Source organism: Ogataea philodendri, assembly GCF_020536065.1.
Source record: "Ogataea philodendri strain CBS6075 chromosome Unknown scaffold9, whole genome shotgun sequence".
NCBI classification, from domain to species: domain Eukaryota; kingdom Fungi; phylum Ascomycota; class Pichiomycetes; order Pichiales; family Pichiaceae; genus Ogataea; species Ogataea philodendri.
The window spans coordinates 332,207-344,851 of NW_025763790.1; the positions used below are offsets into that span (position 1 = coordinate 332,207).

Below are 12,645 nucleotides of genomic sequence, written 5' to 3' on the forward strand. Positions count from 1 at the left end.
ATTTCCCAATTGGCATTCTTCGGCTTTAAGATGTCAATTTTGTAACTACGGTTCTGGTGGGTTTGATTACATTGATTACAGTCGGTCGCAATTGACGGGCCAATTTACGCTTTTAAAGTTGCTGGATCAATTTGCCGTCCTCTAAAAATAATTACCCAAACTGTCACAGTGTTTGCATTCTGGAAAAAAAAACCAGTTATTATTCTTTGCATCAACTAATTGGTATTATTTACACGTTAATCCACCATATAAACAGACTCCAGGTCAAACGACTCCACCAGCTCTCGCTGTGATCTCACCTGTTTGGTCAGCTCGCGATAGAATCCCAAACTGATCTCGCTCGTCTTCAGGTCTGTCAGAACCTTAGACCGTCTCAGCGACTGCTTCTCAACCGTGGTTGCAAAAGCGTTCGACACGTCCTTGGCCGGGTAGTTCAGCACCTTGCGCACCTCCTTCGAGATCCGCAGTGAGTTCATATTCTCGTAGTCCTCCTGCTCGATCTTCTTCTTGATCTTCTTCACAACCTTGCGCTGGTACGCGTGCGGAGCATCCTTGTACATGTAGTAAAGAGGCATTCCAATGGCAACACAAACTAAGGTTCCCGGTATCACCTTCTTCAAAATAACACCAGGAATATAGGACGAGAAAGATGCAATACCGGTCACCGTGGAAACCACGCGAGGCCCATACAACAACGCCATGCTCGATATTCCGCTAGCCCAGAACTTGTTAGCGGTCAATCCAATCAACAGGTTTGTTCTCGAGTCTGGAATAGTAACTCCGCAGATCTTGCAGAAACTCTCAAAGTTAGGATCAATGAAATCAAGCACCGACACCTGGCTTTCAATGTGTCGTTGCAAATTGTCTTTTCTCTTGGAATACATCGAGCTTGGAATGAATTTAGTGTTTGGTAGAACACCTTCGCCCAGAGCTTCGATTCCAATACTCTTGATATCGTTAATGGCCTTTTCTGTCTCAATCCGAGCGTGCTCCTCAGAAGCATTCACGCTCTCCTGGATTTTGTCAATGATCTTCTCTTGAGCAAGTCTTGCGTATTGTGCAATGTTCGAGTACCCCTCAAACTCGATTCCCAAACCCATGTGATCCACTTCGTTGATTATCTGGTTAATCTGGGTTTTGGAGTAGTCGTAGACTTTCTGAGAAACCGACTCAACGAGCCTCAAAATTCTTTCACTGGTCTTTGCCGACGACTGGAGAATGGCCTCATACTGAGGACCAATCTCCTTGAGCTCCTTGGCCCTCTCATCTCTCGTCTGATCATAAAGCTTCTCGTTCACTTGTGAAAGCTCGATGAGGTCAGAATAGAGCTTTATCAAATAGTTCTTGGCCGGAAGCAGTTTAGATAACGACCGCTTCTCCAACACGAATTTTCTGAGTGATGCCTCCAACTCATCGAAGTCTGGTGAGTTGGGTTCCCCATTATCTGGTCCATCGTCGGGGTCTCCACCGTCGGGGTGATTGTTCAAGACTTCTTTCGAGGAAACAAAGTGCACAAAGTTGGATGAATTTTTATGTGTTTCTGGAGATAAACTCTGAACCTGATCCATGACTTTCTGCTTGCACTTGTCCTGGTCTTTAATATTGTCAAACTTGTTAACAACAATGAAAATCAAGTTCTTGTCGTTGTTTACGCTCGAAATGAATTCTCTTCCAGATAGCGTGAAGTGGTTTTCGGCGTTCACGACGAAAACCACCAGATCAATTTCCTCCTGTCTCGAGAAGACTTGTGTGGTATGATAAGAGTCCAGATTGAGACCCGGAGCATCTATGAGCTTGATATCGATGACCCCGTTTTTCAAAAGTGATTGATTCACTGGCCGGTTATCGGTGACATAAACAATCAACAGCGAATAAACGTCACTTTGGTACACCAGCTCGTCAAGTCTCTCCAACGGGAAAATCTCATAGGATCTTTCATCATTCTTCAGGTAGACTGACCCGATCGGAACAGCATGAACTTCTTCAATACCGTTGTTGTTTTCACGAGCATCTATTATCTCGCAGAAAACGTTGGTGCACGGCTGTTGGTCTTCTGGGAGCACTTTTCTTCTAAGAAGAGCGTTGCAAAATGCCGATTTTCCTGAGTTCAAATCACCTGTGACCAACACCTTCGATGATGTGTCGTCTATTCTATCCCTCAACGACCTGAGGTGTCTTTTGATGTGACTAAACTTCTCATTTAAAAGCTGGGACAAAGCAGACTTATCCAACGTTTGGAGCAAGTTTTCGGATCCAGGACCAATTTTGAGGTTTATCTTCAGTAGTTCAAAACTGAAGCCTTCTGAATCACGGTTGCTAATGAGATTATCGGGACTGCTGATCGAGTTTTGTCTTATTAGGGCAAGCTTGGAGCTTCTGGAGTTCAACTTGGAATCGATGGTCTCATCCTGTATGTTTGTAGGATAGAAAATTGGGCGCTCGTTGTTCTCGGATTGCAGCTGGTTCAAGATGTCTGTTGCAGTATTGATAGAGCGGTCTAACGATATTCTGTTCTCGTTGTACTGGATCTGAGAAAGGTGTGATCTTGCAAGATCCGTTTCCCGTCTGGTGTTATGGTTCAAAGAGGAGATACCGTTCTCAGTACGAACTCCGGGTTCACCGTTTACCAATGTCTGGCCGTCAAGAGTACCTTGTTGCCTATTAAAATTGGCCAAGGCGGGCTCTCTTAGGTCTCCGCTTGACCCAATAAGGGTGGCGTTATCATCCTGGTCGGCCTCTTCTGACTCGGAATTTATTAACTTGGAGCTATCTTCAACCTTGTTGTGACTCATTTATGTTTCAGTTGGCTGCCTTAAAAGACAAGCTGTCAGATATTCCACTGCTGATCAGAGCAAACTAAATAAACAGGTTCAAATTAAAGGTTAATTCCCCATTTATTTTTATTACGTCAGGAAAATTTTTCTATAATCAATGTCTTTTAGAAAGCGAGGAGAGATAGTCAGTGGACCGTCTGCGAGGTCTCTTCCAATTTCAGGTCCGGGAATTCCACGGGGCCTTCCAGGTAGGGCTCCTGTTGTTGGGGCAGGACGAGTCCCTTCACCTTTAACCGCTACTCGTAAAACTCCCGAGAATCCACTAAAAAATCATCCTGGTGTCAGACCGTCTATATTAAACTCACAGCCATGCATCTCGGTAGGGTCCAGCGATATCGACGGAATAATTGGTCACCAGGGCCTTCCTATTGGATCTTTCTTGCTGATAGAGGAGACAGGAACAACGGATTTCGCATCAACTATAAGTAAGCTTTTCATGGCTCAAGGAATTGTGCAAAACAGACTCAATCAATCACAGCAGAATACACACGAAATACTTATAGGTCTTGATCAGCAATGGGCAAAGACACTTCCTGGTGTTTACAAAGGCAGTAAAGAGAAGAAAAAGGAAAGGGTGCAGCAAAACGAATCAAAGGTTAGTGTCTCTAATTTAGTTGATCAGAAAAACGATCTGAAAATTGCTTGGAGATACGGCTTGAACCAGAAAAAGACTGAAACTGAGGATAGCTCTGTTGACCAGTACCCCAATTACTCAAATCAGTTTGACATCACTTCCGTGATGACGGTCGCTCCAGGGCCGAACGAATTGACATGTATTCCAATTGATGATCTGAACAGAGCACTCAAGAGAATCGAGGAAACAGTGATGCGAAACCCATCCAAAGTGATTAGAATGTGTGTTCCACTGTTTCTAAACCCTATGATCTATCAAAACGGACTATCGGCGCCTGAAATCTTAAAATTTGTCCATGGACTGAAGCAGATTCTTAAGAAATATCCAGATCAACTAGCTTTGCTGATGACAATCAACCTTGATCTGTATCCTCGATCCAACGCTCTTGTAACCTACATAGAGCAGATATCCGATGCCGTGCTTGAGCTGAGACCATTCAACCCAAAGCTCCACGAGTTGATGGAAAGAGTGTACAAGAGTCAGCCGGCCAAGATCAAGCATGGTCATTTGAACATTCACAGTCTTCCGGTGCTGGCGGAGTCGGGACTGATGTGTGTTCAAGAGATGGAGTACAGCTTTAAGAACGGCCGCAAACGGTTCGAAGTCGAGAAATGGAGCATTCCTGTCGAAGACGAGGAGGAGAAAGAGGAGAAACTAGATTTCTAACAACGCTAATGACGCCACCGCTACTAATAGTTTTAAAAACCAATTCCATTCACATCCATTCATTCTACGTAATAATCGTTAAAAAACCTAGGGGTGTACTTTGCACCCCCTCATCTAAATCAAATGCAAAACTGCTAGCAGTTACTCATTAACCGAGTTCAATTGAACCTCATGAAACTTCTCCTCATTCTGAGAATGGTTGGAAGAACGTCTCTCCTTCTTAAAGACTGGAGGGATCTCGCCGTCAGTGATCAAGTCTTCCAGCTCGTCACCGTTCTTGCCCCAGTTACCTTTACCAAAGCCACCCTTTTTGATATGATTCGGAGCTTGGTCAGGGAACCCATTGTGGGTGAAGTATCTTGGCTCACTGTTTGAGCCCTTATCGTTCCATTTTTGTGTTCTTGCCATTTTGTGTTGTTGTGTCTATAATTCTATACGACGGAATTTGACTCCTATATATACTGCTGGGGTAGAAAACTGTGGAAAAATCGTGTCATTTCCAAGCAATGTCATCTCTTGTGACTAAAATCGGTGCACCTGTGCCTCAACCAAAATTAAAAATTCCGTCATAAGCCGCCCGCCTTCCCCGCGCAAGCGTCACGATATGAGTGCTATTTTATTATTTAGGAACAATTCAGCCCCGAACATGCGTAGAAGGTTCAGAAAATGTTCCCGGTGTTCACCGTATTCCGAATCTTTGAAATTAAACAGCTCGAGATGCTGGCTGCTTTCGCCCAAGATGAAACAATAGCGGAAAAGTAATGCCAATTTCCCCCGCTCCAAATCTTCGGAAACCTGCCTCAAGGGGAGAAGACCGGGACACACCAAAGGCAGCTTGGTTGCATAGGGATCTGAGCATGGTTTCCATAGATCTGCATCGGTCTGTTTGTTGTAAAACTCTAATCCGAAATGTCCACCAAGACTTTTAGCTGTTTTCTCACTGGCTGCAAACCCAACTCCATTAACTCCATAGAGATGTTCGGCAACGTTGGATTTATCGTCCAGAAGCCCGATCGTATTGGTTGGTGGAATAAAAATCTCCTCTTTGGGACTGGCATCTGTGCTCATGGCGATAAGTCCATTGCAATTGGTGACGGTCTTCAATCTGTCGAGCTCGTAATACTTCAACGATGTGACGTCGAGTATTTCGCCGCCAAACTTGGCCTTGTACCGCATTTTCTGACAGTCATCAATGTAATAACCCAAGTAGTAGTATTTTTTCGAAAGCTGCTCGGTTAAAACGCATTCTCTCAGAGCACTGAGTGTGCCGAGACTGAGATGGGCGTAGTCTGGATCCCAAATGAAGTACACCGATGACACGGATTCGGGCAACAAGTCCAGAACAGCAATAGCAACCAGTTTGTCGTCAATGTAGTAGCACTCATGAACAGGTCCTTCAATTGGAAGTCCTCTGATGGTGGACAGCTTCTTGGTTCTCCAAGTGTTGAGACGTTCCCAATACGATTCCGGTCTCAATTCGCCATATTCCATGGGGAAAGAAGACTCGCATAGAAAGTTCTTGAATCCTTTCTCGCTTACCTCCTTGGGGTCTTCGTTGTGAATAGTGGTTTGGTATTTGAAATACAGTGCATATTTTTCAGGGGTAAATTTTGGCGGTCCAATCACTGATCTGAACCGCTCTGTGCTCAGTTCTGATTGTATGATAATACTGTGGAGATCAAATCGCTCGTTCTTCCCTTTTTTCGGCTCTCCACAAATATACTTTACGAATTTGTTAACTGTGTGTCTGTGATCTTTGGAAGGGCGGAGCATATGCAAGTTAGATCTGATGGTGTATGATCGACAGCATCCACGTAAGGGATCTTGTCTGTACAGGAAACTGCCCGAGCGTCTAAAGCCCCTGTTCATCATTGACTCGTAAACTTCGGGTGTGCTCATGTAGACATGACAACAGATCATACCAGGGGTCGGGTACCCCTGAAATGGGGCAACTCCGGCTTTGTATTTCTCCTCGTACGAGGCCAGTGAATAGGCTTGGAGATCTGGATCTTTCTTGCCATGGCAATAGCCACACTCCTGACCAACAATGTATAATGGAGTGCCCACAGCTAAATCCATTGAAAGATATTTTTTTTCTGCGAGTCTGCACTTTTCAATTAAAGAATTGTCACCTTATCATGTATTTGATGACCAGATGGCGTGAATTGGCGTTGCAACCAGAAAATCAATTTACTTCACGTTCTGTGATTACTAAATTTCTCTCCGCAAAATTAGCAATCTTACTAAGTGGTGCCGAAAATGAATAATCTGCAGGCATTGCTACAGAAATTATTTATAAGGGGAAAATTGGCCTCATTAATTCTAACATTCTACTATGAGCGAGAACAAAATTGAGATCCACAAGTTTGCCGATTCCGATGGACAATATAAGCGTAAACCAAGTACCTTTAGAGACTTCATTTCGGCCAAGGAAGGCGCCAAGTTTCCTCCAGAGGCAGGAAGATATCACTTGTATGTCTCATTTGCTTGTCCTTGGGCCCACAGAACATTGGCTGTCAGATCTTTGAAGGGATTGACAGCTTTGATTGGTGTTTCCGTTGTTCATTGGCATATGGATGACAAGGGATGGAGATTCCCTTCGGCAGATGACCCATGTGAAGGGGCCACTGAGGATAAAATCTATGGGTACAAGAGGCTGAGTGAGCTGTACTACAAAGCAAACAAGGACTACAATGGAAGATTTACCGTTCCTGTGCTCTGGGACACCAAGACTCAAACAATTGTCAATAACGAATCGTCCGAGATCATCAGAATCTTCAATTCTGGATTCAACTCGTTGCTGGACGAGAAGCACGCTCAGATCGACATCTTCCCGACTCACTTGCAACAAGAGATTGAGGGACTGAACGATTGGATTTACCCAACCATTAACAATGGTGTCTACAAGACCGGATTCTCCACCAAACAAGAGGTTTACGAAAAAGAGGTGACCACTCTGTTTGAGCACTTGGACAAAGTAGAGGAGATCCTGAAGAAACGGCATCATGCCGGTGAGCATTACCTCACAGGAAATCATCTCACCGAGGCCGATGTGAGACTGTATACTACAATTATCCGTTTCGATCCGGTCTACGTCCAGCACTTCAAGTGTAACCTGAAGATGATCAGATATGAGTATCCTCACCTGCACTTGTGGGTTAGAGAGCTGTACTGGACCATCCCTTCGTTCAAGGACACAACAAACTTCGATCACATCAAGTTCCATTACACAAAGTCGCATCCTGGTATCAACCCTCACCAAATCACCCCACTTGGTCCAATTCCAAACATCCATCATTTGGACGAAGACTAAATAACTAGTATTTTATATTTCACTGAATTTAAATTTTAACGATTTAGTGAAATGTTTAAATTCGTTCGGCAAAAGTTCGTCCCACTTGCTCGACTTAGTTCCAGTACAGGTGCAAAGACAAACCCTCCGGCGAGTCTTCTTGAACTTCGGGTCGGCAGGATCATCGATGTTCAGAAGCACGAATCAGCCGACAAACTCTATGTGTCTAAAATCCAATTGAACGAGGAACAGTCCCCGAAAATTGTCCAGGTCTGCAGTGGGCTTGTCGACTACATGTCGATGAATTCGCTTCTCGATTCGAGAGTATGCGTGGCTGCTAATTTGAAGAAAGCCAAATTGCGCGGAGCGGTTTCGGAGGCCATGGTTTTGGCAGCATCAGATGCCAATGACACCAAAGTCGAACTTGTTGTTCCGCCAAATTCCGTGCCTTTGGGGACTCTCTTGTATTTTAAAAACCACAAACCGACAGATCCATTCAAAACCCTGAACACCAAGCAACGAGACCGGATCCTAGACAATCTTTACACCAACAGTAACAGAGAGGTGTTCTACGGAGATGATACGTCGTCGATATTGATCAATGAGCATAACGAAGACCCTTGTACCGTGGAGACTCTAGCTTCTTCTAAAGTCCGCTGATTGTCGCAGACTCAGCACAGCCAGAGCGAAGATGGAAAATAATTGTGCGGCTTTTGCAGGCGCAGGCACGTTAAGAAGCGCTACAGAAAAAAGGGCTCGTCCGGTCTTGATAGACGTCTTCGGGAACCGGCATTTTCTCCCAAAAGGGGCCCCCAAAATTCGTCGCGAGCTTGATGTTTTGATGCCGAACAAACTGAGCATAGTTGTCAGGCACAATTTCAAATTTACTAATTTTACACGGCACTGTGTGTTTGCGGCGAAGCCCTCGAAAAATTTCAGCCGGTCGAATTTGGGGGATCTTGGTATCCAAGGATTGGGGTTCAATCAACAGGCCCTCCTATTTCTCAACATATTTGAGTACCGTAGCATGTAATCTACAAGGACCGAGCTTGTTTGGCTCCAAAACCCAATTTTTGGCTGCTGCCGAATAATAAAACGCCACACACTAAAATAAAAATTTTGTTGTTAAGAACTTAAAAGATTCCTTCTTTTGTTGTCGCCGTCGTCAATTGAAAATCGATCGAATTTAAAGATCAACACAGTACAACATATTTCCAAATCGTTGGAGTATCTTAAGAAAGTATCTCCCAAAAGCAGAGTGGATTGTATTTGAACCGTCGGGCCGCTCGTTAGCAAAAAATGTCTAAACAAGCTAAAAACCCATCCATCGCTAAACTGGTCGATACCGCGGCCGTAAACGCAGAACAGGGCCAAGGGCCGCAGTCGAAAGCTGATCCGAATAATAAGTTTGCTGCGCCGTCGTCAGCGTCGTCGGCGTCAACTTTTTCATCCAACGGTATTCAGGCTCAACAAGCGGCTCAACAGGCCAATTTCCAAAATAACGGTGGGCAATATTTCCCAATGCAACAGCAACAGCACCCTCAGCAACAGATACCTCAGCAGTATGGTACCAGTTTTCTGCCTCCTCCTAACCCGATGAACGTGCAACAACCGTACTATATCCCGTTCTTCCCAAATCCTTACTACAACCCTTCGCAGCAGCAACAACACATATCGCAACAGCGGTTTTCGTCAGGGATACAACCCACTTCGATGTCACCCAACGGATCGATCAAATTGCCTACATTTTCCGGCTCGGATGCCTATTACCAGAAAGGCCAACAGGGACCACAGGCTCCAGCGGGCGTTGAAACAGCCGCACAAGGGCTGATCCCCCAAAACTCTGGATATATGGAAGCAGGGGCCGAGGCTGGTGGTGCTTTAAAGCAAAATATATATGAAGGTATCTCTCCATCAAAGAGAGCACAACAGTCGGTGGATCCTGACAACGAGTCCAAGCCTTACAAATGTGCCCAGTGTGACTGGGCTTTTATTCGTCACAGCGACTTACGCCGTCACGCAAGATCGCACGGGTCTCCTGAATACCACTGTCCTTACTGGCATCCGGAGTATGCCACGTGTCCGCACAGAAATCAGGGATCATTCAATAGATTGGATGTTCTGAAGAGACATCTGCGGTTGGTTCATTTCGACCCTGAGGTGAAGGAAGAGGGAAGAGAGAGCTTGGTAAGACGACAGGACACGGGTACTTGTTTGTCGTGTGGCAAATACTTTGTGAACAGCAAGGCGTTCATTGACCATGTTGATGACTGTGCTCTGAATACCCCTATGGAGCAATGGAGATTCAAGAAGAATGGTATTGTCACCAGTGTCAAGAAGGATGGAAACAGAGGGTTCGATGAGGGTCTAGAGCCTAATTCGGAACACCCATATCAGAACAACATAGAACAGAGAGTTCTTACAGGAGACGACATTCTAGAGAAGTCCTCAGGTTTAAAATATAGGGAATCAGAGTCTGAGCCAGTGGAAGCAGATGCCGTTAACAACAAAAGATTGGCTTCTTCACTCGACGGCAGCAAAAATGCTAGCCACAATTATCTGAAGCGCCCGAGAGGACGACCAAGAAAGCTTATGTCATGAGGCGAAATGGCATTTATAAGTTTTATTGTTGATTGTACAATATTTTTTTAACGGTTTTTGTAGTTAGGAAAAATTATTTTTCCCAAAAAGGACATTACACGGATAGAAGACCTGGAAACACTTATTCAGACCGGAGACTAAGTGCGAGTTAATGGGCTATAGAAAGAATGAGAGGTAAGCGGAGGCTTGAAAGTACGAAATGCTAACGAAGTAGACTATAAATTGGTTGTTTTAGGAGCAGGTGGTGTTGGTAAGTCCTCGTTGACAGTCCAGTTTGTGCAGGGGGTCTACATCGAAAGTTACGATCCCACCATAGAAGATTCTTACACAAAGGAAATTGAAGTCGATGGGCGAGCATGCAATCTGGAGATTTTGGACACTGCGGGAGTGGCACAATTCACAGCGATGAGAGAACTGTATATTAAATCGGGTCAAGGGTTTCTCCTTGTGTACTCGGTGACCGATAAGAGCTCCATGGAGGAGCTTATGGCTATCAGAGAGCAGGTCATGAGAATCAAAGACACACAGAACGTGCCTATGGTGTTGGTCGGTAATAAGTGCGATTTAACCAACGACAGAGAGCTTACACCTGAAGATGGAATTGAGGTATCTAAGAAATGGAACAAGACTCCATTCTACGAAGCGTCTGCTATGTACAAGATGAACGTTGAGGACGCCTTCATTGACGTGGTGAGACAGATAATCAGAAAGGAGGCTCAGGCATCAGCCCCTACAAGAAGCGGGTCAGGAGCACAGCCAAAGGAGGAGCAACCTGCTGCGAAATCTAGAAAACCGTCCGAGTCGGTTAAGCAGCCGCCGCCTGCCAAATCGAGTACGGTGGCCGACGCTAAAAAGGCGAAGAAGCTCAAGAAGAAGAGAAAGTGTGTAATTTTGTGATGCTACGACATCTAATTTGTGATAATATGACAATTTTCCGTGTTGCTTATAAAAACGTCCGGACAGGCACCACTCGGTGTTTTCTCACTGAGAGGAGCTGCGAAAAAAAAATTGAGAATTTCAAGTACGAAAAAAAATTGACAGCCGTGGGGTTCGAACCCACGCCTCCGAAGAGACCAGGACCTTAACCTGACGCCTTAGACCACTCGGCCAGACTGCCAACTTGTACTCTTTACACAAACACTCTAACATACCGTGTATGCGCTGAGCAGGGCAGAATTTTTTCGGCATTGCACAGCTCTGCAGTGCACCCGGTAGCCTGATCGATAGTAAGTTGCGTTTCGTAATTAAACGACCTCCATATTAGGAAAGATCTATTGACAGCGATTTATTCGAACTCCGAACTTGCTTGTCCAATCACCCAAACGCTGCTCTTCTTGGCGGGGCAGCAATTGCCTTTTCTGAACAACTGAGATCAGGCCATACTATAAACGTGACGTAGACTCGTAAAATTTCGTATCGGGAAATCACAGTTTGACCCATGTTCCGATAAGCCAGAGAGTATAAATATAAGTAGCTGTCGGTGGTGTCTTTTACCATAATAGAAAATGATGAAAGCATTGTGCTACTCGAAGCCTAACAGTATTGCATGGAAATCTGTGCCCAAGCCAGTGATCAAATTGCCTGGCGACGTGATTGGCAAAGTTCTTGCAACCACCATCTGTGGAACCGATCTTCATATTGTTAAAGGTCACGTTCCTGAGAGCACAGCGACTGCCGAAGCAAGTCCTGACAAGGGCCTGATTCTTGGCCATGAGGGAATTATCCAGATCGTCGAGACAGGTCCATCCGTGAGCAAGTTCAAGCAGGGAGATGTGTGTGTTGTGTCGTGCATCACGTCCTGTGGCGATTGCTACTATTGTGCCAAAGACATCCAGGCACATTGCAAAAAAAGTGAGGGTGGCTCTGGCTGGATATTGGGCCACACAATTGACGGAACACAGGCAGAGTTTGTGAGAATCCCGTTCGCAGACCATTCTCTCTACAAAGCTCCTCAATCGCTCTCTTTTGACTCGCTGCTCATGTTGAGCGATATCTTGCCAACTGCCTACGAGGTTGGTGTTCTGGCAGGTCACGTGAAGAAAGGCGACACGGTTGCAATTGTCGGACTCGGACCTGTTGGTTTGTCAGCTCTCATCTCGGCAAAGGCCTTGGAACCAGCCAAGATCATTGCCATTGACCTCGATGACAGCAGACTCCAGGTTGCAAAGGAAATGGGAGCTGACGAACTGATCAATTCGTCCAAGGTGGACGCCAAACAGCAGGTCCATCAGCTAACAACCTCCGACATCAAGGACTCCGGAGTCGACGTTGCTATCGAGTGTGTCGGTCTGCCTCCTTCTTTCGAGCTCTGCGAGGAGCTGATTGCTCCTGGCGGCCATATCTCCAACGTTGGAGTCCACGGATCCCCAGTGCAGCTGCAGTTGCAAAACCTGTGGGGAAAGAACGTCTCTCTTTCCACAGGACTAGTCTCTGCCTACTCCACACAGGCTCTTCTCGACAAGGTGTTGGAGAAGAAAATCAGCCCAGAGATTCTTGTCACCCATCATTTCAAGCTCGACGAGTTTGAAAAGGCATACCAGGTGTTTGGCAACGCTGCCGCCAACAAAGCCATCAAGGTGGTGCTTGGCTCCGATCATTAACGACCATCTCTTATTTTG

At 45.5% G+C, this 12,645-nt stretch overlaps 11 protein-coding genes across 11 annotated transcripts; 7 read left to right on the forward strand and 4 right to left on the reverse strand.

Annotated features, from left to right (window-relative positions):
* Nucleotides 1-236: 236 nt before the first annotated feature.
* OGAPHI_000441 (uncharacterized protein) lies at nt 237-2,792 on the reverse strand (the record flags this gene model as incomplete). Its single annotated transcript, XM_046205505.1, has 1 exon — nt 237-2,792. One exon carries the CDS (start codon nt 2,790-2,792, stop codon nt 237-239), a length of 2,556 nt encoding a protein of 851 aa, XP_046064912.1.
* Nucleotides 2,793-2,931: 139 nt separating this feature from the next.
* OGAPHI_000442 (uncharacterized protein) lies at nt 2,932-4,134 on the forward strand (the record flags this gene model as incomplete). The annotated part of the gene is made up of 1 exon (XM_046205516.1): nt 2,932-4,134. One exon carries the CDS (start codon nt 2,932-2,934, stop codon nt 4,132-4,134), a length of 1,203 nt encoding a protein of 400 aa, XP_046064913.1.
* Nucleotides 4,135-4,275: 141 nt separating this feature from the next.
* Nucleotides 4,276-4,542, reverse strand: OGAPHI_000443 (uncharacterized protein; the record flags this gene model as incomplete). The annotated part of the gene is made up of 1 exon (XM_046205527.1): nt 4,276-4,542. One exon carries the CDS (start codon nt 4,540-4,542, stop codon nt 4,276-4,278), a length of 267 nt encoding a protein of 88 aa, XP_046064914.1.
* A 189-nt stretch (nt 4,543-4,731) lies between these two features.
* On the reverse strand, nt 4,732-6,213 carry OGAPHI_000444 (uncharacterized protein; the record flags this gene model as incomplete). Its single annotated transcript, XM_046205538.1, has 1 exon — nt 4,732-6,213. The coding sequence occupies one exon, from the start codon at nt 6,211-6,213 to the stop codon at nt 4,732-4,734; it is 1,482 nt and encodes a 493-aa protein (XP_046064915.1).
* Nucleotides 5,110-5,646, forward strand: OGAPHI_000445 (uncharacterized protein; the record flags this gene model as incomplete). Its single annotated transcript, XM_046205549.1, has 2 exons — nt 5,110-5,276; nt 5,481-5,646. 2 exons carry the CDS (start codon nt 5,110-5,112, stop codon nt 5,644-5,646), a joined length of 333 nt encoding a protein of 110 aa, XP_046064916.1.
* A 256-nt stretch (nt 6,214-6,469) lies between the features above and the next one.
* Nucleotides 6,470-7,447, forward strand: OGAPHI_000446 (uncharacterized protein; the record flags this gene model as incomplete). Its single annotated transcript, XM_046205560.1, has 1 exon — nt 6,470-7,447. One exon carries the CDS (start codon nt 6,470-6,472, stop codon nt 7,445-7,447), a length of 978 nt encoding a protein of 325 aa, XP_046064917.1.
* Nucleotides 6,614-7,432, reverse strand: OGAPHI_000447 (uncharacterized protein; the record flags this gene model as incomplete). Its single annotated transcript, XM_046205571.1, has 1 exon — nt 6,614-7,432. One exon carries the CDS (start codon nt 7,430-7,432, stop codon nt 6,614-6,616), a length of 819 nt encoding a protein of 272 aa, XP_046064918.1.
* Nucleotides 7,448-7,498: 51 nt separating the features above from the next.
* On the forward strand, nt 7,499-8,086 carry OGAPHI_000448 (uncharacterized protein; the record flags this gene model as incomplete). Its single annotated transcript, XM_046205583.1, has 1 exon — nt 7,499-8,086. One exon carries the CDS (start codon nt 7,499-7,501, stop codon nt 8,084-8,086), a length of 588 nt encoding a protein of 195 aa, XP_046064919.1.
* Nucleotides 8,087-8,725: 639 nt separating this feature from the next.
* OGAPHI_000449 (uncharacterized protein) lies at nt 8,726-10,027 on the forward strand (the record flags this gene model as incomplete). Its single annotated transcript, XM_046205594.1, has 1 exon — nt 8,726-10,027. The coding sequence occupies one exon, from the start codon at nt 8,726-8,728 to the stop codon at nt 10,025-10,027; it is 1,302 nt and encodes a 433-aa protein (XP_046064920.1).
* Nucleotides 10,028-10,194: 167 nt separating this feature from the next.
* On the forward strand, nt 10,195-10,924 carry OGAPHI_000450 (uncharacterized protein; the record flags this gene model as incomplete). Its single annotated transcript, XM_046205605.1, has 2 exons — nt 10,195-10,201; nt 10,263-10,924. The coding sequence occupies 2 exons, from the start codon at nt 10,195-10,197 to the stop codon at nt 10,922-10,924; spliced, it is 669 nt and encodes a 222-aa protein (XP_046064921.1).
* A 608-nt stretch (nt 10,925-11,532) lies between these two features.
* Nucleotides 11,533-12,627, forward strand: OGAPHI_000451 (uncharacterized protein; the record flags this gene model as incomplete). The annotated part of the gene is made up of 1 exon (XM_046205616.1): nt 11,533-12,627. The coding sequence occupies one exon, from the start codon at nt 11,533-11,535 to the stop codon at nt 12,625-12,627; it is 1,095 nt and encodes a 364-aa protein (XP_046064922.1).
* Between the last annotated feature and the right edge of the window lie 18 nt (nt 12,628-12,645).